At 39.8% G+C, this 27,288-nt stretch overlaps 1 protein-coding gene across 1 annotated transcript; it reads left to right on the top strand.

Annotated features, from left to right (window-relative positions):
- Positions 1–26,908, top strand: LOC127926781 (signal transducing adapter molecule 1-like; the record flags this gene model as incomplete). Its single annotated transcript, XM_052512408.1, is given in 9 exon segments — positions 1–53; positions 203–293; positions 1,270–1,468; positions 5,355–5,449; positions 8,570–8,658; positions 14,126–14,213; positions 26,553–26,607; positions 26,762–26,802; positions 26,805–26,908. Coding segments are annotated over 9 exon segments (815 nt in total), but the record flags the coding sequence as incomplete, so codon positions are not given.
- Between the last annotated feature and the right edge of the window lie 380 nt (positions 26,909–27,288).

Here is a 27,288-nt window from a genome sequence, read left to right as displayed (position 1 = left end):
GTGGGTGCACTGGGGAGGGGGGGGGGGTCACCTTCCCTGCTGTGGGCTCTCAGGTGGGTGCACTGGGGAGGGGGTCACCTTCCCTGCTGTGGGCTCTCAGGTGGGTGCACTGGGGGGTAGGCTACTGTGATTATAAAACATTAGAGATTAAACGTGTTGCTGTTACAAGGCTGCATTCATTCTTGGATATTGGTCTGTTTAGGCTGCGGAGAAAGCTAAAGCAAGTCCTGCTTTAGTGGCAAAGGATCCATCCACCTTAACCAACAAGAAGGAGGAGGAAGACCTGGCTAAAGGTAAAGACACTCACTAGACTGGGTTCTAGATATAAACTAGACCTGGCTAAATGTAAAGACACCCACTAGACTGGGTTCTAGATATAAACTAGACCTGGCTAAAGGTAAAGACACTCACTAGACTGGGTTCTAGATATAAACTAGACCTGGCTAAAGGTAAAGACACCCACTAGACTGTGTTCTAGATATAAACTAGACCTGGCTAAAGGTAAAGATACCCACTAGACTGGGTTCTAGATATAAACTAGACCTGGCCCAAGGTAAAGACACCCACTAGACTGGGTTCTAGATATAAACTAGACCTGGCCCACGGTAAAGGCACCCACTAGACTGGGTTCTAGATATAAACTAGACCTGGCTAAAGGTAAAGACACTCACTAGACTGGGTTCTAGATATAAACTAGACCTGGCTAAAGGTAAAGACACCCACTAGACTGGGTTCTAGATATAAACTAGACCTGGCTAAAGGTAAAGATACCCACTAGACTGGGTTCTAGATATAAACTAGACCTGGCCCAAGGTAAAGACACCCACTAGACTGGGTTCTAGATATAAACTAGACCTGGCCCACGGTAAAGGCACCCACTAGACTGGGTTCTAGATATAAACTAGACCTGGCCCACGGTAAAGGCACCCACTAGACTGGGTTCTAGATATAAACTAGACCTGGCTAAAGGTAAAGACACCCACTAGACTGGGTTCTAGATATAAACTAGACCTGGCTAAAGGTAAAGACACCCACTAGATTGGGTTCTAGATATAAACTAGACCTGGCCAAAGGTAAATAGACTGTCTTCTGGAGTAAAGTTTGTAACAACATGATCATTGAATTAGCATATTACTATGTGATTTGCCACAGTTGGCCATTCCTCTAAATGTATATTAGTACAAAATGTAATTGTCAATCTCTGACTCTGTCCTCTTGTCTTCTGCCCCCTTCTCCTCTCCTGTCTTCCATTCTCCTCTCCTCCCCCAGCCATAGAGTTATCTCTAAAGGAGCAGCGAAGTCAGCCTGGGTCAGGGCTGTCTGGGTCTGGTTTGTACCCCAGCGCCTCTTTCCTCTCTTCCCAGAGGCCTGAGGGCAGGAAGGTCAGGGCCATCTATGACTTTGAGGCTGCAGAGGACAACGAGCTCACCTTCAAGTCTGGAGAGGTCATCACTATCCTGGATGACAGGTCAGGTCACCTTGCCATTCCAACCTAAACCCTATCCATTCCTACCCTATCCCTACCATACCAACCCTAAACCCTATCCATTCCTACCCTACCATACCAACCCTATCCCTACCATACCAACCCTAAACCCTATCCATTCCTACCCTACCATACCAACCCTATCCCTACCATACCAACCCCAAACCCTATCCATTCCTGCCCTACCATACCAACCCTATCCCTACCATACCAACCCTAAACCCTATCCATTCCTACCCTATCCCTACCATACCAACCCTATCCCTACAAAACCAACCCTATCCATACCAATCCTATCCCTACCATACCAACCCTATCCCTACCATACCAACCCTATCCCTACCATACAAACCCTATCCATACCAACCTAAACCCTATCCCTACCATACCAACCCTAAACCCTATCCCTACCATATCAACCCTAAACCCTATCCCTACCATATCAACCCTAAACCCTATCCCTGCCATACCAACTCTAAACCCTATCCCTGCCATACCAACCCTAAACCCTATCCCTACATACCAACTCTAAACCCTATCCCTGCCACACCAACCATAAACCCTATCCCTGCCACACCAACCCTAAACCCTATCCCTGCCATACCAAACCTAAACCCTATCCCTGCCACACCAACCCTAAACCCTATCCCTGCCATACCATCCCTAAACCCTATCCCTACATACCAACTCTAAACCTTATCCCTACCACACCAACCATAAACCCTATCCCTGCCATACCACTAACCCGACCACACCAACCCTAAACCCTATCCCTGCCATACCATCCCTAAACCCTATCCCTACATACCAACTCTAAACCTTATCCCTACCACACCAACCATAAACCCTATCCCTGCCATACCACTAACCCTACCATACCAACCTAAACCTTATCCCTACCATACCAACTCTAAACTATATCCATGCCATACCAACCCTAAACCCTATCCCTGCCACACCAACCCTAAACCCTATCCCTGCCATACCAAACCTAAACCCTATCCCTGCCACACCAACCCTAAACCCTATCCCTGCCATACCAACCCTAAACCCTATCCCTATCATACCAACCCTAAACCCTATCCATTCCAACCCTACCATACCAACCCTATCCCTACCATACCAACCCTATCCCTACCATACAAACCCTAATCCCTATCAACCCTATCCCTACCATACCAACCCTAAACCCTATCCCTGCCATACCAACCCTAAACCCTATCCCTGCATACCAACTCTAAACCCTATCCCTACATACCAACTCTAAACCCTATCCCTGCCACACCAACCATAAACCCTATCCCTGCCACACCAACCATAAACCCTATCCCTGCCACACCAACCATAAACCCTATCCCTGCCACACCAAACCTAAACCCTATCCCTGCCACACCAACCATAAACCCTATCCCTACCACACCAACCTAAACCCTATCCCTGCCATACCAATTCTAAACCCTATCCCTGCCACACCAACCATAAACCCTATCCCTGCCATACCACTATCCCTGCCATACATACCCTATCCCTGCCACACCAACCATAAACCCTATCCCTGCCACACCAACCATAAACCCTATCCCTGCCACACCAACCATAAACCCTATCCCTGCCACACCAACCATAAACCCTATCCCTGCCACACCAACCATAAACCCTATCCCTGCCACACCAACCATAAACCCTATCCCTGCCATACCACTATCCCTGCCACACCAACCATAAACCCTATCCCTACCATATCAACCCTAAACCCTATCCCTGCCATACCAACCCTAAACCCTATCCCTACCATACCACTAAACCCTATCCCTGCCATACCAACCCTAAACCGTATCCATGCCATACCAAACCTAAACCGTATCCATGCCATACCAACCCTTAAACCCTATCCCTGCCATACCAAACCTAACCCCTAAACCATATCCCTGCCATAGTAACCCTAAACCCTATCCCTACCATACCAACCCTTAAACTGTAGCACAGTTGGTAGAGCATGGCGCTTGTAACGCCAGGGTAGTGGGTTCGATTCCCGGGACCACCCATACGTAGAATGTATGCACACATGACTGTAAGTCGCTTTGGATAAAAGCGTCTGCTAAATGGCATATATTATTATTATATTATTAAACCCTATCCCTACCATACCATCCCTAAACCCTATCCCTACATACCAACTCTAAACCTTATCCCTACCACACCAACCATAAACCCTATCCCTGCCATACCACTAACCCTACCATACCAACCCTAAACCCTATCCATATCATACCAACTCTAAACCTTATCCCTACCACACCAACCATAAACCCTATCCCTGCCATACCACTAACCCTGCCATACCACTAACCCCTAAACCCTATCCCTACCATACCAACTCTAAACTATATCATGCCATACCACTAACCCTGCCATACCACTAACCCTGCCATACCACTAACCCTGCCATACCAACCTAAACCCTATCCCTACCATACCAACTCTAAACCCTATCCATGCCATACCAACCCTAAACCCTATCCCTGCCATACCAAACCTAAACCCTATCCCTGCCACACCAACCCTAAACCCTATCCCTATCATACCATCCCTAAACCCTATCCCTGTCATACCAATCCTAAACCGTATCCATGCCATACCAAACCCTAAACCCTATCCCTGCCATAGCAACCCTAAACCCTATCCCTGCCATAGCAACCCTAAACCCTATCCCTGCCATAGCAACCCTAAACCCTATCCCTACCATACCATCCCTAAGCCCTATCCCTACATACCAACTCTAAACTTTATCCCTGCCATACCAAACCTAACCCCTAAACTATATCCATGCCATACCAACCCAATCCCTACCATTCCAATAAACCCTATCCCCACCATAGCAACCCTAAACCCTATCCCTACCATACCAACCCTAAACCCTATCCCTACCACACCAACCCTAAACCCTATCCCTGCCATACCAACTCTAAACCCTATCCCTAACATACCATTATCCCTGCCATACTAACCCTTAGCCCTAAACCCTATCCCTACTATACCAACCCTAAACCATATCCCTACCAACCCTACCCCTACCATTCCACTAACCCTGCCATACCACTAACCCTGCCATACCATTAACCCTGCCACACCAACCCTAAACCCTATCCCTATCATACCAACCCTAAACCCTATCCCTGCCACACCAACCCTAAACCCTATCCCTATCATACCATCCCTAAACCCTATCCCTACATACCAACCCTAAACCGTATCCCTGCCATACCAACCCTAAACCCTATCCCTATCATACCATCCCTAAACCCTATCCCGACCATACCAACCCTAAACCGTATCCCTGCCATACCATTAACCCTGCCATACCAAACCTAAACCCTATCCCTGCCATACCAACCCTAAACCCTATCCCTGCCATACCAACCATAAACCCTATCCCTGCCATACCACTAACCCTACCATACAAACCCTAACCCCTAAACCCTATCCCTGCCATACCAACCATAAACCCTATCCCTGCCATACCACTAACCCTACCATACAAACCCTAACCCCTAAACCATATCCCTGCCATACCACCGTGTGCTGTATAGCCCAGGAGTAGTGGGCCCTGTTTAGCCCAGGAGTAGTGGGCCCTGTTTAGCCAGGAGTAGTGGGCCCTGTTTAGCCAGGAGTAGTGGGCCCTGTTTAGCCAGGAGTAGTGGGCCCTGTTTAGCCAGGAGTAGTGGGCCCTGTTTAGCCCAGGAGTAGTGGGCCCTGTTTAGCCCAGGAGTAGTGGGCCCTGTTTAGCCCAGGAGTAGTGGTTCTTCTGGGCTGTGTCTGGGAAACCAGTCCTTACTGTTCACTAACAGGCTGTATTTTGGGGTTTCAGTGACCCCAACTGGTGGAAAGGAGAAACGTATCAGGGAGTTGGACTTTTCCCCTCAAACTTTGTAACGGCTGATCTGACTGCAGAGCCTGAGATGAGTGAGTTCACATGCACCAGGGTTTCTGTTAGGAAAATGTGGCGGCGGTCATTTGACTACCAGCATTTTAATTTACCGGACATTTGACAAATGTACTGGACCCATATTTATTGGGTGCGTAACCAGATTAGGGCATCCACTCACGGTGCTCAGAATGACAGAAATCACATTATGGTCATTAATCTAAATAAAACATCCAAATCGAGAATGCAACGAGCGTGGTTTCCTTACCGAATTCTGATGCGCACTTTGAAGATGTTAGTAACATTCCACATGTACTTTTTGTCAGCCAACAAGACCAGTAACGAACAGCAAAATCACAAGCCACCAAGACCAGTAACGAACAGCAAAATCACAAGCCAACAAGACCAGTAACGAACAGCAAAATCACAAGCCACCAAGACCAGTAACGAACAGCAAAATCACAAGCCAACAAGACCAGTAACGAACAGCACAATCACTAGCCAACAAGACCAGTAACGAACAGCACAATCACTAGCCAACAAGACCAGTAACGAACAGCAAAATCACAAGCCAACAAGACAAGTAACGATCAGCAGATGTTCATCTAACTATCCCCATAGTAGAAAAGTTTGTTGAGAAAGTAATATCCTATTGCAAACAGACTCTGGGACTGTTGTGGGACGGTAGATCCCAAATGCATACAACCAGTAGGCTTAGGCTACAGTAGGCTTAGGCTACATAAAAATAAACAAATGTTTTAAAGCAAGGAGTCTTTTGCAACAGATAATAACATTTTGCTTAATGTTGATAACTATTATTTCTTCACATTATAACTGCAGCAATGTGCACAAGGCAGTAGGCTATGCGCTAATGTTCGTTCCATAATGCAATTGGTGGGAAAACACAGTTGTCAAAAGTGCGCAAGCGGTTTCATGTGACATAGATAAAAATATCTGTTAGAAATGTAGAAAGAGGGGAGATTTAAAGATGCATCAACTAGCATGGGATGATAATATGACTAGGATTATCATCAACTAGCATGGGATGATAATATGACTATGATTATCATCAACTAGCATGGGATGATAATATGACTAGGCTTATCATCAACTAGCATGGGATGCTAATATGACTAGGATTATCATCAACTAGCATGGGATGCTAATATGACTAGGATTATCATCAACTAGCATGGGATGCTAATATGACTATGATTATCATCAACTAGCATGGGATGCTAATATGACTAGGATTATCATCAACTAGCATGGGATGATAATATGACTAGGATTATCATCAACTAGCATGGGATGCTAATATGACTAGGATTATCATCAACTAGCATGACATGTTAATATGACTATGATTATCATCAACTAGCATGGGATGCTAATATGACTAGGATTATCATCAAGTAGCATGGGATGCTAATATGACTAGGATTATCATCAACTAGCATGGGATGCTAATATGACTAGGATTATCATCAACTAGCATGACATGTTAATATGACTAGGATTATCATCAACTAGCATGGGATGCTAATATGACTAGGATTATCATCAACTAGCATGGGATGCTAATATGACTATGATTATCATCAACTAGCATGGGATGCTAATATGACTAGGATTATCATCAACTAGCATGGGATGATAATATGACTAGGATTATCATCAACTAGCATGGGATGCTAATATGACTAGGATTATCATCAACTAGCATGACATGTTAATATGACTATGATTATCATCAACTAGCATGGGATGCTAATATGACTAGGATTATCATCAAGTAGCATGGGATGCTAATATGACTAGGATTATCATCAACTAGCATGGGATGCTAATATGACTAGGATTATCATCAACTAGCATGGGATGCTAATATGACTAGGATTATCATCAACTAGCATGGGTTGCTAATATGACTAGGATTATCATCAACTAGCATGGGTTGCTAATATGACTGATTATCAACAACTAGCATGAGATGCTAATATGACTATGATTATCATCAACTAGCATGACATGCTAATATGACTAGGTTATACCTTTGGCTGCTGGACAAAAATAATGTTGATTTGAAAACCTATAGAATGTTATAAAAATGCTGTTTTCAATGGCATATGAAGTCTATAAATAAGACTACTGGTTTCAAAGGCATGTGGAAGTCTTTATAAAATAATGGACTACTGGTTTCAATGGCAAATGGGAGTATTTAAAAAATTAAAAAAAGTAATTACCTCCAAGGATATGGTCTGATTTTGGCTAGGCTACTTTGAAGCAAGGTAAGACATGCCTCATATGTGGTAAAAAACGTTCAGGTTTCAAACAATTGTGTTTTCAAAATGCATGCGACCTCCAGCTCATTGCAAAGTGGTGTGTGATGCGTTGAAGGCTGCCTTCCGTTGCCTATACATTTGAATGGTGAATGGGAAGCACACTTCAATCACCACTTGAGAAATACAAATAGTACCTCGACACGGGATTGTATTTAGAATTGTTGCGCAATGATTTGGCTCGAAACACCCAACGAATTAGCAGTTTGAGATGCTGTCTGACATATTTTCCACTCAAAGGCTCTATCTGAATGCTGTGCCTGTGTGATGAATTAGATTAATGTAACGAATACACACATGCATTAATTCAATTCCACTAAATTATGGAAATTAACCTATTTTTTAATCTCCTGGATAATTGGCAGTAGCTGTTTTGTTTTTTTTTAACTGCCAAAGCCGCCTATTACCTCTTAACGGAAAACCTGACACACACACACACACACACACACACACACACACACACACACACACAGCCCCCTGGCTATCTCCATGTCCCCCTGGCTGTCCATGTCTCCTCTATAACTGTTCCCCAGATTGTTGCTGTAAATGAGAATGTGTTCTCGGACAATTTACCTGAGAAAATAGGGGTTAAATAAAAATAAAACCATGACTGCCTCCATGTCCCCCTGACTGTCCCCCTGACTGTCCCCCTGACTGTCCCCCTGACTGTCCCCCTGACTGTCCCCCTGACTGTCCCCCTGACTGTCCCCCCTGACTGCCCCCCTGACTGTCCCCCCCTGACTGTCCCCCCGACTGTCTGTCCCCCGACTGTCTGTCCCCCTGACTGTCTGTCCCCTGACTGTCCTGTGTCCACAGTGAAGACAGAAAAGAAGACGGTGCAGTTCAGCGAGGAGGTCCAGGTGGAGAGCATAGAGCCTGAGCCTGAACCGGTCTACATAGGCGAGGTACGACAGCTTTATTCTACAGCTTTATGTACAATACAAGTCAAAAGTTTGGACACACCTACTCATTCAAGAGTATTTCTTAATATTATTTTTCTACATTGTACAATAATAATGAAGACATCAAAACTATAATAATAATAATAATAATAATAATATATGCCATTTAGCAGACGCTTTTATCCAAAGCGACTTACAGTCATGTGTGCATACATTCTACGTATGGGTGGTCCCGGGAATCGAACCCACTACCCTGGCGTTACAAGCGCCATGCTCTACCAACTGAGCTACAGAAGGACCACTATGAAATAACACATATAGAATCATGTAGTAATCAAACAAATCGAAATATTTTCAAATAGCCACCCTTTGCCTTGAAGACAGGTCATCTGATGCAGCACTCCATCACTTTCCATCTTGGTCAAATAGTCCTTATACAGCCTGGAGATGTGTTGGGCCATTGTCCTGTTGGAAAAACAAATGAGAGTTCCAATAAGTGCAAACCAGATGGGATGGCGTATCGCTGCAGAATGCTGTGGTAGCCATGCTGGTTAAGTGTGCCTTGAATTCTAAATAAATTACAGACCGTGTCACCAGCAAAACACCATCACACCTTCTCCTCCATGGTGGGAAATACACATGCAGAGATCTTCCGTTCTGCGTCTTACAAAGACAGGGTGGTTGGAACCAAAAATCTCAAATTTTCACTCCAGACCAAAGGACAGATTTCCACTGGTCTAATGTCCATTGCTCGTGTTTCTTGACCCTAACAAGCCTATTCTTATTATTGGTGTCCTTTTGTAGTGGTTTCTTTGCAGCAATGTGACCATGAAGGCCTGAATCACACATTATAGTTGATGTCTGTTATTTGAATTCTGTGAAGCATTTATCTGGCTGCAATTTCTGAGGCTGGTAACTAATGAACTTATCCTCTGCAGCAGAGGTAACTCTGGGTCTTCCTGTCCTGTGGCGGTCCTCATGAGAGACAGTTAACTCTAATGAACTTGTCCTCTGCAGCAGAGGTAACTCTGGGTCTTCCTGTCCTGTGGCGGTCCTCATGAGAGCCAGTTTCATCATAGCGCTTGATGGTTTTGCGACTGCACTTGAAGGAACTTTTCAAAGTTTTTCAAATGTTCCGTATTGACTGACCTTCGTGTCTTAAAGTAATGATGCACTGTCATTTTCTCTTTGCTTATTTGAGCTGTTCTTGCCATATTATGGACTTGGTATTTTGCCAAATAGGGCTGTCTTATGTATACCACCCCTCCTTGCCACAACACAACTGATTAGCTCAAGCGCATTAAGAAGGAAAAAAATTCCACAAATGAACTTTTAACAAGGCACACCTGTTAATGGAAATGCATTCAGGTAACTACCTCATAAAGCTGGTTGAGAGAATGCCAAGAGTGTGCAAAGCTGTCATCGAGGCAAAGGGTGGCTACTTTGAAGAATCTCGAATTTAAAATATATTTAGATTTGTTTAATGCTTTTTGGTAACACATGGAATCATGTAGTTATTTCATTGTTCGGATGTCTTCACTATTATTCTACAATGTAGAAAATAATAGAAATAACGAAAGCTCTTAAAATGAGGTGTTCTAAGACTTGACTGCGTGTTTGGAAAGTGTTCAGACCCCTTGACTTTTTCCGTTTTGTTCATTACAGTCCTATTCTAAAATTGATTAAATTGGGGGTTTTCCCTCATCAATCTACCCCATAATGACAAAGCAAAAGTTTTTAAATAATTTTTGCAGATTTATAAAATATAAAAACGTACTGTTTACTCTTTCCTTTGTTGAAGCACCTTTGGCAGCAATTACAGCCTCGAGTCTTCTTGGGTATGACTCTACAGGCTTTGCACATGTGTATTTGGGAGTTTCTCCCATTCTTCTCTGCAGATCCTCTCAAGCTCTGTCAGGTTTGTTGGGCGTCTTTGCTGCACTGCTATTTTCAGATGTCTCCAGAGATGTTCGATTGGGTTCAAGTCCAGGCTCTGGCTGGGCCGCTCAAGGAAATTGAGACTTGTCCCGAAGCCGCACCTGCGTTGTCTTGGCTGTGCTTAGGGTCGTTATCCTGCTGAAAGATAAACCTTTGCCCCAGTGTAATGTTCTGAGCGGTTTGGAACAGGTTTTCATCAAGGATCTCTTTGTACTTTTCTCAGTTCATCTTTCCCTCAATCCTGACTAGTCTCCCAGTTCCTGCTGCTGTAAAACATCCCCACAGCATGATGCTGCCACCACCATGCTTCACCGTAGGGTTGGTGCCAGGTTTCCTCAAGATGTGACTCTTAGCATTCAGGCCAAAGAGTTAAGTCTTGGTTTGAATGATGGAGGTCACTGTGTTCTTGGATCTTCAATGCTGCATATATTTTTGGGTACTCTTCCCCACATCTGTGCGTTGACACAATCCTGTCTCGGAGCTCTACGGACAATTCCTTCGACCTCATGGCTTGGTTATTGCATTGACCTGCACTGTCAACTTATATAGACAGGTGTATGCCTTTCCAAATAATGTCCAATCAATTGAATTGAACACAGGCAGACTCTAATCAAATTGTAGAAACACCTCCAGGATGAACAATGGAGACCAGAGCTGAATTTATAGCCTCCTAACCAAGGGTCTGAATACTTTAAAAATATATATATTTCACCTTTATTTAATGAGGTAGGCCAGTTGAGAACAAGTTCTCATTTACAACTGCAACCTGGCCAAGAGGAAGCATAGCGTTGCGACACAAACAAACGTGCAGTCAATAACACAAAATAAAAATAGGAAGATCTTTGTACAGTGTGTGCAAATGTAGAGGAGTAAGGAGGTAGGCAATAAATAGGCCATGGAGGTGAGAATAATTACAATTTAGCATTAATACTGGAGTGATATATGTGCAGATGATGTGCAAGTAGAGATACTGGGGTGCAAAAGAGCAAGAGGGTAAGTAATAATATGGGGGTGAGGTAGTCGGGTGTGCTGTTTACAGATTGGCTGTGTACAGGTACAGTGATCGGTAAGCTGCTCTGACAGCTGATGCTTAAAGTTAGTGAGGGAGATATGAGTCTCCAGCTTCAGTGATTTTTTTTTTTTTTGCAATTCGTTCCAGTCATTGGCAGTAGAGAACTGGAAGGAAAGGCATCAAAAGTAAGTGTTGGCTTTGGGGATGACCAGTGGAATATACCTGCCGTAGCGCGTGAGTGTTAAGGCGGGGCTTTACCTAGCAAAGACTTATAGATGACCTGGAGCCAGTGGGTTTGGCGACGGATATATGGTGAGGGCCAGCCAACGAGAGCATACAGGTCCCAGTGGTGGGATGTATATGGGGCTTTGGTGATAAAACGGATGGCATTGTGGTAGACTGCATCCAGTTTGCTGAGTAGAGAGTTGGAGGCTATTTTGTAAATGACATCGCTGTAGTCCAGGATCGGTAGGAGAGTCAGTTTTACGAAGGTATGTTTAGCAGCATGAGTTAAGGAGGCTTTGTTGTGAAATTGGAAGCCGATTCTACATTTCATTTTGCATTGGAGAGGCTTAATGTGAGTCTGGAAGGAGAGTTTACACACTAGCCAGACACTTAAGTATTTGTAGTTGTCCACATATTCTAGTCAGAACCATCCAGAGTAGTGATGGTAGACGGGCGGGAGGGTGCAGGCAGCATGAAGAGCGTGCACTTAGTTTTACTACCATTTAAAAGCAGTTGGAGGCCACGGTTGGAGTGTTGTATGGCGTTGAAGCTTACTTACGTAAATATGGTATCTATTTTTTTTATTTGTAATACATTTGCTAACATTTATCTTTGTCATTATGGGGTATTGTGTAGATTGAGGATTTTTATTTAATTCATTTTAGAATAAGGCTGTAACGTAACAAAATGTGGAAAAAGTCCAGGGTGTGAATACTTTCCGAATGCACTTTATATGCAAAAGTATATGGACACCCCTTCAAATTAGATTTGGCTAATTTGGCCACACCTGCAACAGGTGTATACAACTGAGCACACAGCCATGCAGTGTCCATAGTCAAACATTGGCCGTAGAATGACCTTACTGGAGAACTCAGTGACTGTCAACGTGGCCACGTCATAGGATGCCAACTTTTCAACAAGTCACTTCGTAAAATTTCTGCCCTGCTAGAACTGCCCCGGTCAGCAGTAAGTTCAAAGTGGAAACGTCTAGGAGCAACAACGGCTCAGCCGCAAAGTGGTGGGCCACACAAGCTGGGAGCTTCATGAAATGGTTTTCCATGACCATGCAGCCGCACACAAGCGTAAGATCACCATGCGCAATGCTAAGCGTCTGCTGGAGTGGTGTTAAGAACTCGACCTGCCCCAATGCATAGTGCTAACTGTAAACTTTGGTGGAGGAGGAACAATGGTTCGGGCCCCTTGCCCTTCACTGGAGCTAATCTTAACACTACACAATACAATGACATTCTAAACAATTCTGTGCTTCTCACATTGTTGCAACAGTTTGGGGAAGGCCCTTTCCCAGTTCATCATGACAATGCCCCATGCAGGAATCAAGGTCCATACAGAAATGGTTTGTCGAGATCGGTGTGGAACTTGACTGACCTGCACAGAGCCATGACCTCAATCCCATTGAACACCTTTTGGTGAATTGGAACGCCGACTGCGAACCTAAATGGCCAACATCAGTGCCGACCTCACTAATGCTTTCCTGGCTGAATGGAAGTAAGTCCCTGCAGCAATGTAGCAACATCTAGTGGAAAGCCAGAAGAGTGGAGGCTGTTATAGCAGCAAAGGGGGACCAACTCCATATTAATGCCCATGATTTTGGAATGAGATGTTCAACGAGAAGGTATCCACATACTTTTTGTCATGTAGTGTGTGTGTATATACTTAGTATACAAAACATTAAGAACACCTGCTCTTTCCATAGACTATCCAGGTGAAAGGATTGTACAACTGAATGCTTTCAACTAAAAGCTATGAGCCCTAATTGATGTCACTAGTTCAATCCACTTCAATGAAGTGGGTGCGACAAATTTAAAGAATGTTTTTAAGTCTTGAGACATGGATTGTTTATATGTGCCATTCAGAAGGTTAATGGGCAAGACAAAATATTTAAGTGCCTTGGAACGGGGTATGGTAGTAGGTGCCAGAAGCATTGTTTTATCAAGAATTGCAACACGGCTGTTTTTTTCCATGCTCAACCGTTTTCCTTTTGTCTCAAGAATGGTCCACCACCCAAAGGACATTCAGCCAACTTGACTCAACTGTAGGAAGCATTGGAGTCATCATGAGCCAGCATCCCTGTGAAACCCTTTCCACACCTTGTAGAGTCCATGGCCCGACGAATGGAGGCTATTCTGACCGCAAAGGGCACAACTCTTATTAGGAAGGTGTTCCAAATGTTCGGTATACTCAGTGTATACTATTGCAGGTGTAATGTTTTACTTCCTTTTATAAAAAGTAAAATCTCTACTGAAGTTCTATTTGGTTATTTTTTTTCCTCACCAGGAGAAAATGGACCAGCTGCTGCACATGATCCAGAGTGCAGATCCAACAGACAACCAGTCTGATGCCTGTGAGCTGCTGCAGCTAGAGGGTGAGACCAACTTACTAATTCTTACAGCTAGACTGACTTACTGAACAACTATTACTAAATAACAAATTCTTACAATACTGATTTAATAAACAACTATTACTAACTCTTTCAGCTAGAGGGTAAGATTGACTTACTGAACAACTTTTACTAACAGCTAGTTAGTTAGTCAATTTTGCCCTCTAGCTGTGAGAGTTACTTAGTCATTCTTACCGTCTATCTAATCAAACAGCTAGAGGGTAATACTCACTAATAAACAACTATTACTAACTAACTCTTTCAGCTAGAGGGTAATACTGATTTAATAAACAACTATTACTAACTAACTCTTTCAGCTAGAGGGTAATACTGATTTAATAAACAACTATTACTAACTCTTACAGCTAGAGGGTAAGCTTGACAACTATTACTAACTAACATTTACAGTTAGAGGGGATAAGACCTACTAACCAAAACAGCTTGAGGGTAAGACTAACTCTTAAAGCTAAATGCTAAGTCTATCCATCTATCTATCTCTCTGTCTCTTACATCTAGAGGGTAATACTGATTTAATAAACAACTATTACTAACTCTTACAGCTAGAGGGTAAGATTGACAACTATTACTAACTAACTCTTTCATCTAGAGGGTAATACTGATTTAATAAACAACTATTACTAACTCTTACAGCTAGAGGGTAAGATTGACAACTATTACTAACTAACATTTACAGTTACATTTACATTTACATTTAAGTCATTTAGCAGACGCTCTTATCCAGAGCGACTTAGTTAGAGGGGATAAGACCTACTAACCAAAACAGCTTGAGGGTAAGACTAACTCTTAAAGCTAAATGCTAAGTCTATCCATCTATCTATCTCTGTCTCTTACAGCTAGAGGTTAAGACTGACTAACTAATAGGTATGTAACAATTCACCGATGCGCATCAGTCACTGATTTCAATGTTTAAGATGGTTTGTGGACCCCAAAACCGATTCAAACATTACGAATTTCAAATTCACCAACATTTTTGGCTCATATTACTTTCTTCCTTACAAAAATACCTGATCTCCTCTGGTGTCTAGCTAAGCATTTAACTGTGTTGACAGTCATTGATCTACAAGTCATTTTGCATGCAGAACAACCTAGGGAAAATCAGTAGCCTCGTCAAACTGCGCACTGTGCCCAGATCCGCACTGCCAAAGCGAGTAGGGCCTGATCTTACACAGCATCTTCTTCAGCATTCAAATGCTAAAATGGCTTGCCCAATATTAGTCAATATTAGTCTTTATTGGTTGAGTGATAACCTATGTTATTTTACCAGAATAAAAGTAAGCTACCGGAAACAACTGATCTGGCTATTCCTGTTTTACGTGGCTTATAACAATAGTTTATTTCCATTGTTCGGGTTCACCATCAGCAATAGTTTTGTTAAAATAAAATGGTGTATATGGTCATTTTTAGATATACAGGGTCAAGTTTATATTTTTGTAATGAGGAATCGCTTTGCGAGGCCAAAGCTGGAATACAAAAGAAGCTCACAAACACTTCCAAATGATCAAAACCATTTTGTTTTGAGATGGGGATGAAATCGAATGTTGTGCTATATATTCATTTGCTATGTCATAGCTAATTAAAACGATAAATATTGATTCATTAGCAGCTCAAACATTTAATCTGCAAAAATGACAAGTTAATTAGTGGGTGATGGTGATTTCAGAAACATAGTAGGAGGAAAAAACAGGCTACCCCCCTCCCTAGTGGGGTGGTAGAGGTCTCCCTTATGACTCAGCTCATAGTACATACATCATTTACACACACACACCCACACCCATAGTAAATACACCATAGACATACAGTGCCTTCGGAAGGTATTCAGACCTCTTCACTTTTGTTACAGCTTTATTCTAAAATGGATTGAATAGTTGTTTTCCCTCTTCAATCTACACACTATCCAATAGTGACAAAGCAAAAACAGGTTTAGAAATGTTTGCCAATTTTATAAAAAAAAATTAAAAAACTGAAATATCACATTTACATAAGTTGAAGTTGAAGCACTTTTGGCATCAAGTCTTCTTGGGTATGATGCTACAAGCTTGTCACACTTGTATTTGGAGAGTCCCTGCCACTGACAAAACATCGCCACCACCATGCTTCACCATAGGGATGGTGCCATGTTTCCTCCAGACGTGACGCTGCCACCACCTTGCTTCACCATAGGGATGGTGCCATGTTTCCTCAGACGTGACGCTGCCACCACCTTGCTTCACCATAGGGATGGTGCCAGGTTTCCTCAGACGTGATGCTGCCACCACCATGCTTCACCATAGGGATGGTGCCATGTTTCCTCCAGACGTGATGCTGCCACCACCATGCTTCACCATAGGGATGGTGCCATGTTTCCTCAGACGTGATGCTGCCACCACCATGCTTCACCATAGGGATGGTGCCATGTTTCCTCCAGGCGTGACGCTTGGCATTCAGGCCAAAGAGTTCAATCTTGGTTTCATCAAACCAGAGAATCTTGTTTCTCATGGTCTGATAGTCCTTTAGGTGCCTTTTACTGAGGAGTGGCTTCCATCTGGCTACTCTACCATAAAGACCTGATTGGTGGAGTGCTGCAGAGATGGTTGTCCTTCTGGAAGGTCCTCTCATCTCCACAGAGAAATTCTAGAGCTCCAACAGAGTGACAATTGGGTTCTTGGTCACCACCCTGACCAAGGCCCTTCTCCCCTGATTACTCAATGTGGCTGGGCGGCCAGCTCTAGGAAGAGTCTTGGTGGTTCCAAGCTTATTCTGTTTAAGAATGATTGAGGCCATTGTGTTCTTGGGGACCTTCATTGCTGCAGAAATGTTTTGGTGCCCTTCCTCAGATCTGTGCCTAGACTCCAATCAAGTTGTAGAAACATCTCAAGGATGGTCAATGAAAACAGGATGCACCTGAGCTCAAGTTCGAGTCTCATAGCAAAAGGTCTGAATAATTATGTAAATAAGGTATTTCTGTTTAGAATTTATAAACAGTGACACTGAAATTACAGAAAATATTAATTATGACCACTTCCTTCCATTTCAATATTCGATAAAGGTGTTGATTTAATTTAACAATATTTTCTCATCTTTTTCACCAAACAATGAAGGAGAGTTATCTAATTACAAGGGGGCTAATAGTGACCTGATTCCGTAAACTAGGCGCATGTCGCAAGTCACGACTTCACAGGAGAGCCGTTTGAAAGCAAAAAATACATTTTTACCAAAATGTTTTTTTTTTTTTGCAGAATTTAAAAAGTTTTTTTATTTCACCTTTATTTAACCAGGTAGGCAAGTTGAGAACAAGTTCTCATTTACAATTGCGACCTGGCCAAGATAAAGCAAAGCAGTTCGACACATACAACGACACAGAGTTACAAATGGAGTAAAACACACATACAGTCAATAATACAGTATAAACAAGTATACAATGTGAGCAAATGAGGTGAGATAAGGAAGGTAAAGGCAAAAAGGCCATGGTGGCAAAGTAAATACAATATAGCAAGTAAAACACTGGAATGGTAGATTTGCAGTGGAAGAATGTGCAAAGTAGAAATAAAAATAATGGGGTGCAAAGGAGCAAAATTAAGTAAATGAATTAAATACAGTTGGGAAAGAGGTAGTTGTTTGGGCTAAATTATAGGTGGGCTATGTACAGGTGCAGTAATCTGTGAGATGCTCTGACAGCTGGTGCTTAAAGCTAGTGAGGGAGATAAGTGTTTCCAGTTTCAGAGATTTTTGTAGTTCATTCCAGTCATTGGCAGCAGAGAACTGGAAGGAGAGGCAGCCAAAGAAAGAATTGGTTTTCGGGGTGACTAGAGAGATATACCTGCTGGAGCGTGTGCTACAGGTGGGAGATGCTATGGTGACCAGCGAGCTGAGATAAGGGGGACTTTACCTAGCAGGGTCTTGTAGATGACATGGAGCCAGTGGGTTTGGCGACGAGTATGAAGCGAGGGCCAGCCAACGAGAGCGTACAGGTCGCAATGGTGGGTAGCATATGGGGCTTTGGTGACAAAACGGATTGCACTGTGACAGAAATGCCATCTCGAACATGTGAACTTTCATGTGCCTTAATATCAAATGTTTATGCAATCTGTAAATACGAATAATATTGTTCAGTTACGAGCCTAGTTGGTTTAGCCACAGAAAAACAGAGCAACCTTCCTTCTAGCCTTGATTTGCTGAGATAATGAGTGGGCTGGACATGCCGAGAGATTAGTTTGGATTGGTCTTCCATATAGCACACGTCTGTCTAGGTAATTGAGCTGGTCAGTATGTCTAGGTAATTGTGTCAAACGCGGCTTTAAAAAAAAAAATGTATTGTGTAGTAAAACTGCATGTCAAGTTAAAGTGTACTGTTCGCTCGCTAACGTTATGTGTATGCTCTCCACTTTCTGGAGGACTGAGGTGCGTCCTAGTGTGCACAATAACTGATACATTTTTGAATGCTCAACACCCGTCTAATTTGTCTGGAGTCAGTAAACGTTGGCAAAGAAAGCAAAATTCAATTGTTGCCAGCAGCACGGTTAGTCACCAACGCTCTGGAAAACAGCCTGCCAAGGGGAGTAAAATAGTCAGTGGGGTGTTTTTATTTATCCTTTATTTAACCAGGCAAGTCAGTTAAGAACACATTCTTATTTTCAATGACGGCCAGGAACAGTGGGTTAACTGCCTGTTCAGGGGCAGAACGAAAGATTTGTACCTTGTCAGCTTGGGGGTTTGAACTTGCAACCTTCCGGTTATTAGTCCAACGCTCTAACCACGAGGCCACGCTGCCGCCCGGTGTTCTCTCATTATGTGTCTGGAAGTAGCTAGCCAATGTTAGCTTGGGTGCTTGACTATCGTTGTTAGGTCAGAGCGTCCAGTGTGCTCTGAATTTACTGAACGGACAATGTGACAGCACAGTTGCGGTCACCAACGCGCTGAATAGCATACTGTAACAGCCTAACCAGCTCTGCAAGGTGAGTAATGTTCAGTGAGCTGTTCTCTCTCTCTTAGATGTCTGGAAGTAGCTGGCAAGTTAGTACCGAATGGTTGGATGGGTGGGGCCAAGGCTTAAAAGGGTGTGAACAATGCTGAATGGGTGGGGCTAAGGCTTAAGAGGGTGTGAACAATGCTGAATGGGTGGGGCTAAGGCTTAAGAGGGTGTGAACAATGCTGAATGGGTGGGGCTAAGGCTTAAGAGGGTGTGAACAATGCTGAATGGGTGGGGCTAAGGCTTAAGAGGGTGTGAACAATGCTGAATGGGTGGGGCTAAGGCTTAAGAGGGTGTGAACAATGCTGAATGGGTGGGGCTAAGGCTTAAGAGGGTGTGAACAATGCTGAATGGGTGTAGACAAAGAAGGGTTCTCCAATAGTAGTACCAAAACGTTGAAAGAGGGTTTTCACAAAAGTGATTTTACAAGTCTATCAACTTTCAATTACTTTCCCATTGTTTACTCAAATGCAGTGTATGATATACCATTTTGTAGCTCGGAGTCTCTACTTTTATCCATTTGTAAATAAAAAAAATAAAAAAACAACAAATTCAAATGTTGCTACCGAATCCAGGTGGTGAGTCACAATATTACGTTTTTGTATATGGAGAAACTGACTAACTTTCGTACAACTAGCTAGACGGTAAGACTGACTAACTCTTACAGCTTGAGCAGGCCTGGGCAAAGGCCGGTCCGGGGCCCTATGTGGCCCGCGACCTGATTCAATACGGCCCGTGGAATCATGCTTTTATTTGTTATTCAAATAAAAAGACCAATGAATACTTGTATTTGTGTAATGATTTAATTACCACCGCTTGTGGGACATTTTTCTAGTTAAAGACCCGCCTTATCTCAGCTCACTGGTCACCATAGCAACACCCACCCGTCATCCCCAAAGCCAACACTTACTTACCAATCTGTAAATAGACTGCCTCACCCCCATATTATTTCTTCTTGCTCTTTTGCACCCCAGTAGCTCTACTTGCACATCATCATCTGCACATCTATCACTCCAGTATTAATGCTAAATTGTAATTATTTTTACCTCTAGGGCCTATTTATTGCCTACCTCCCTACTCTTCTACATTTGCACACACTGTACATAAATAGAAACATCTTTCATTTATTTTGTTATTGACTCTACGTTTGCTTATGTGTAACTCTGTGTTGTTTGTGTCGCACTGCTTTGCTTTATCTTGGCCAGGTCGCAGTTGTAAATGAGAACTTGTTCTCAACTGGCTTACCTGGTTAAATAAAGGTTTAGGGTTATATATATATATATATATATATAAATACCTGGTTAAATAAAGGTTTAGGGTTATATATATACATATATACCTGGTTAAATAAAGGTTTAGGGTTATATATATCTATAAATACCTGGTTAAATAAAGTGTTAGGGTTATATATATATATATATATATATATATCTAAATACCTGGTTAAATAAAGGTTTAGGGGTATATATATATATATATATATATATATAAATACCTGGTTAAATAAAGGTTTAGGGTTATATATATATAAATACCTGGTTAAATAAAGGTTTAGGGTTATATATATATAAATACCTGGTTAAATAAAGGTTTAGGCTTATATATATATATAAATACCTGGTTAAATAAAGGTTTAGGGTTATATATATATATATATATATATACACCATAAAGGGTTAGACATTTACATTTAACATTTAAGTCATTTAGCAGACGCTCTTATCCAGAGCGACTTACAAATTGGTGCATTCACCTTATGACATCCAGTGGAACAGTCACTTTACAATAGTGCATCTAAATCTTAAAAGGGGGTGAGAAGGATTACTTATCCTATCCTAGGTTATATATATATAAATACCTGGTTAAATAAAGGTTTAGGGTTATATATATATATATATATATAAATACCTGGTTAAATAAAGGTTTAGGGTTATATATATATATAAATACCTGGTTAAATAAAGGTTTAGGGTTATATATATATATAAATACCTGGTTAAATAAAGGTTTAGGGTTTTATATATATATATATATATATATAAATACCTGGTTAAATAAAGGTTTAGGGTTATATATATATATATATATATATATATATATATATATAAATACCTGGTTAAATAAAGGTTTAGGGTTATATATATATATAAATACCTGGTTAAATAAAGGATTAGGGTTATATATATATATATATATATATAAATACCTGGTTAAATAAAGGTTTAGTGTTATATATATATATATATATATATATATATATAAATACCTGGTTAAATAAAGGTTTAGTGTTATATATATATAAATACCTGGTTAAATAAAGGTTTAGGGTTATATATATATAAATACCTGGTTAAATAAAGGTTTAGGGTTATATATATATAAATACCTGGTTAAATAAAGGGTTATATATATATATATATATATATATATATATATATATATATATATATATATATATATATATATATATAAATACCTGGTTAAATAAAGGTTTAGGGTTATATATATATATAAATACCTGGTTAAATAAAGGGTATATATATATATATATATATATATATATATATATATATAAATACCTGGTTAAATAAAGGTTTAGGGTTATATATATATATATATACCTGGTTAAATAAAGGTTTAGGGTTATATATATATATAAATACCTGGTTAAATAAAGGGTTATATATAAATACCTGGTTAAATAAAGGTTTAGGGTTATATATATATAAATACCTGGTTAAATAAAGGTTTAGGGTTATATATATATAAATACCTGGTTAAATAAAGGTTTAGGGTTATATATATATATATATACCTGGTTAAATAAAGGTTTAGGGTTATATATATATAAATACCTGGTTAAATAAAGGGTTATATATAAATACCTGGTTAAATAAAGGTTTAGCGTTATATATATATATATAAAATACCTGGTTAAATAAAGGTTTAGCGTTATATATATATATAAATACCTGGTTAAATAAAGGTTTAGGGTTTTATATATATAAATACCTGGTTAAATAAAGGGTTATATATAAATACCTGGTTAAATAAAGGTTTAGGGTTATATATATATAAATACCTGGTTAAATAAAGGGTTATATATAAATACCTGGTTAAATAAAGGTTTAGCGTTATATATATATATAAATACCTGGTTAAATAAAGGTTTAGCGTTATATATATATATATATACCTGGTTAAATAAAGGTTTAGGGTTATATATATATAAATACCTGGTTAAATAAAGGGTTATATATAAATACCTGGTTAAATAAAGGTTTAGCGTTATATATATATATAAATACCTGGTTAAATAAAGGTTTAGCGTTATATATATATATAAATACCTGGTTAAATAAAGGTTTAGGGCTATATATATATATAAATACCTGGTTAAATAAAGGATTAGGGTTATATATATATATATATATATAAATACCTGGTATAAATTAAGGTTTAGGGTTATATATATATATATATATATATATATATATAGTATATATATATATATATATATATATAAATACCTGGTTAAATAAAGGTTTATGTTATATATATATATATATATATATATATAAATACCTGGTTAAATAAAGGTTTAGGGTTATATATATATAAATACCTGGTTAAATAAAGGGTTATATATAAATACCTGGTTAAATAAAGGTTTAGCGTTATATATATATAAATACCTGGTTAAATAAAGGTTTAGCGTTATATATATATATATATACCTGGTTAAATAAAGGTTTAGGGTTATATATATATAAATACCTGGTTAAATAAAGGGTTATATATAAATACCTGGTTAAATAAAGGTTTAGCGTTATATATATATATAAATATGGTTAAATAAAGGTTTAGCGTTATATATATATATAAATACCTGGTTAAATAAAGGTTTAGGGTTATATATATATATATAAATACCTGGTTAAATAAAGGATTAGGGTTATATATATATATATATATATAAATACCTGGTTAAATTAAGGTTTAGGGTTATATATATATATATATATATATATATATATATATAAATACCTGGTTAAATAAAGGTTTAGTGTTATATATATATATATATATATATATATATATATAAATACCTGGTTAAATAAAGGTTTAGTGTTATATATATATAAATACCTGGTTAAATAAAGGTTTAGGGTTATATATATATAAATACCTGGTTAAATAAAGGTTTAGGGTTATATATATATAAATACCTGGTTAAATAAAGGGTTATATATATATATATATATATATATATATAAATACCTGGTTAAATAAAGGTTTAGGGTTATATATATATAAATACCTGGTTAAATAAAGGTTTAGGGTTATATATATATATAAATACCTGGTTAAATAAAGGGTTATATATATATATATATATATATAAATACCTGGTTAAATAAAGGTTTAGGGTTATATATATATAAATACCTGGTTAAATAAAGGTTTAGGGTTATATATATATATATATACCTGGTTAAATAAAGGTTTAGGGTTATATATATATAAATACCTGGTTAAATAAAGGGTTATATATAAATACCTGGTTAAATAAAGGTTTAGGGTTATATATATATAAATACCTGGTTAAATAAAGGTTTAGGGTTATATATATATAAATACCTGGTTAAATAAAGGTTTAGGGTTATATATATATATATATACCTGGTTAAATAAAGGTTTAGGGTTATATATATATAAATACCTGGTTAAATAAAGGGTTATATATAAATACCTGGTTAAATAAAGGTTTAGCGTTATATATATATATAAATACCTGGTTAAATAAAGGTTTAGCGTTATATATATATATAAATACCTGGTTAAATAAAGGTTTAGGGTTTTATATATATAAATACCTGGTTAAATAAAGGGTTATATATAAATACCTGGTTAAATAAAGGTTTAGGGTTATATATATATAAATACCTGGTTAAATAAAGGGTTATATATAAATACCTGGTTAAATAAAGGTTTAGCGTTATATATATATATAAATACCTGGTTAAATAAAGGTTTAGCGTTATATATATATATATATACCTGGTTAAATAAAGGTTTAGGGTTATATATATATAAATACCTGGTTAAATAAAGGGTTATATATAAATACCTGGTTAAATAAAGGTTTAGCGTTATATATATATATAAATACCTGGTTAAATAAAGGTTTAGCGTTATATATATATATAAATACCTGGTTAAATAAAGGTTTAGGGTTATATATATATATACCTGGTTCAATAAAGGTTTAGGGTTATATATATATATATATAAATACCTGGTTAAATAAAGGTGAAATAAAAGGCACCTATAAATAACAACAGCACGAGGACAGACGGTGACTGACAGGCTGACACACACTTCACAGTTACAAATAGTAGCTCGCTAGAAATTGGGCAAAAGTTGTTTTTGGGGAAAGTAGACAATGAATGTAGGGTGTTCCAGCAAGAGTGTACATCGAAATATTTCTTTGAGGTACCAGGAAGCTGTGTGCAAAGTTAGCATCGCTGTCTTGAATGACTAGAACTTCCCAACACTTCCAGACGAAGCATGCAGAGAAATATAGGAATAGGTCTTCTGAGCAGAGGGCAAGTGCATCAAAAAGAGTTGCTTTCTCAGTTGCAAAAGCAGCAACGAGTTTTCACAAAACTGCATTCAGCAAACAGAATTGCGATAGCTACATATGTACTGTCCCACAAAATTGCTAAACATAGAAAGCCATTCGCTGAGTTAGAATTCATTAAAGAATGTTTAATTGACTCTGCAGTAATACTTTGCCCGACAAGAAAGCTGTTTGAAAATTGGGATTATAAATAGTTAATTATTAATTATAAATAATAAAGAGGGGACAAAACACACATCACGACAAGAGATAACACTACATAAAGAGAGACCTAAGACAATAACATAGTAAGGCAGCAACACATGACAACACAGCATGGTAGCAACACTTTACAACAACATGGTAGCAACACAAAACATGGTACAAACATTATTGGGCACAGACAACATCACAAAGGGCAAGAAGGTAGAGACAACAATACATCACGCAAAGCAGACACAACTGTCAGTAAGAGTGTCCATGACTGAGTCTTTGAATGAAGAGATTGAGATAAAACTGTCCAGTTTGAATGTTGTTTGCAGCTCATTCCAGTCGCTAGCTGCAGCAAACTGAAAAGGAGTGACCCATGGATGTGTGCTTTGGGGACCTTTAACATAATGTGACTGGCAGAGCTGGTGTTGTATGTGGAGGATGAGCTGGGTTAGTCACATTAGATGGGGTGGGAGATGAGGAAATGTTGGAATGTCAAGGCGGCATGGCTGAGTCAAATAGGAATCCTGACTTAATGAAGTGGTTATTAAAGAGCTCAGCCATGTGCTTCTTGTCAGTAACAACCACATCAACATTAAGGGACATGGGCAGCTGTGAGGAGGAGGGTTTATTCTTCAGGTCTTTAACCGTTTCCCAGAACTTCTTGAGGTTAGACCCACAGAGAGAGAACTGTTTCTTAAAGTATCTCAATTTCGCCTTCCGGATAGCCTGAGTGCACTTATTCCTCATTTGCCTGGACGAGAACCAGTCATTCTGAGTATGCGTTTGCTGATCCTTTCGCCAATGCAATTCTTGAGGTGGAGTAACTCTGCAAGATCACGGTCGAACCAGGGGCTGAACCTGTTTTTAATTCAAATTTTCTTTATGGGGCGTGTTTGTTAACAATACCATTGAAAATATTAAAAAAGAAGGTCCAAACGTCAAGCTGATTCTGTACCATTTTACAGAGACCAGGTCATGAAGGAAGGCTTGCTCATTCGTTTTTAGCAATCGTCTATGACAAATCAGGACAGGTCGTTTCACTGAGCAGCCATTACGAACACAGGCTAAGACTGACTAACTCTTACAGCTAAACGGTAAGAATGACTAACTCCTACAGCTAGGGGCTACTACTGACCGACTAACTCCTACAGCTAGGGGCTAAGACTGACTGGCTAACTCCTACAGCTAGGGGCTAAGACTGACTGGCTAACTCCTACAGCTAGGGGCTAAGACTGACCGGCTAACTCCTACAGCTAGAGGCTAAGACTGACCGACTTACTCCTACAGCTAGAGGCTAAGACTGACCGACTAACTCCTACAGCTAGGGCTAAGACTGACCGACTAACTCCTACAGCTAGGGGCTAAGACTGACCGACTAACTCTTGCATCTAGTGGTAAGACTGACTAACTACTGTCATTAATTAATTATTTAACCCGTTTCTTAATTTAAAACACTAGTTGCATTTAGAATACACTATACAATTACAAAACATTACATAACATTGTTTCTTGTTCTGCTAAGGTGCCTGCAACCAGATGTGTCCCCTCATTGATCAGAAGCTTGAGAGCACTGACAGGTACGGTATTCAGCTTACACCTTGCTGACTGACTGGTTGCTTGGCTGACTGACTGGTTGCTTGGCTGACTGACTAGTTGGTTGGTTGGTTGGCTGACTGACTAGTTGGTTGGTTGGTTGGCTGACTGACTGACTGACTGACTCCTGTGTTTCAGGAAGCATTCAGAGCTGTCAGAGCTGAATGTGAAGTTGATGGAGCGCTGTCTCTTTATGCTAAGCTTATGAATGAGGACTATGCCATGTACACAAAGCTACAGACCCAGCAGTACTACATGCATCAATCTGCCAACACAGCACAACAGGTAGGTCACTCATCTCTCTCTCTTTCTTGCCCTCTCTCGTTCTTTCTCAAATTGCGGCCCACGGTAGAAAGATAAAAATGTATTGCTGGTTCCCGAGTGGTGCAGTGGTCTAAGGCAAAGGAGTCACTCAGTCCCTGGTTCGAATCCAGGCAGTATCGAATCCGGCCGTGATTGAGAGTCCCATAGGGCGGTGCACAATTGGCCCAGCATCTTCCGGGTTTGGCCGGGGTAGGCCGTCATTTGTAAAGAAGAATTTGTTCTTAACTGACTTGCCTAGTTAAAATATAGGTTCAATTAAACACATTTTATAAATGTTTTTAAACATTGTTGAGCGAAAACAGTTTTCTCTAAGGAAAGAGGGAGTTGGCTACAGAACCTGT

This window comes from Oncorhynchus keta, unplaced genomic scaffold, assembly GCF_023373465.1.
Source record: "Oncorhynchus keta strain PuntledgeMale-10-30-2019 unplaced genomic scaffold, Oket_V2 Un_contig_8263_pilon_pilon, whole genome shotgun sequence".
Taxonomy (NCBI): domain Eukaryota; kingdom Metazoa; phylum Chordata; class Actinopteri; order Salmoniformes; family Salmonidae; genus Oncorhynchus; species Oncorhynchus keta.
This window is presented reverse-complemented; position numbering and strand designations above follow the sequence as displayed.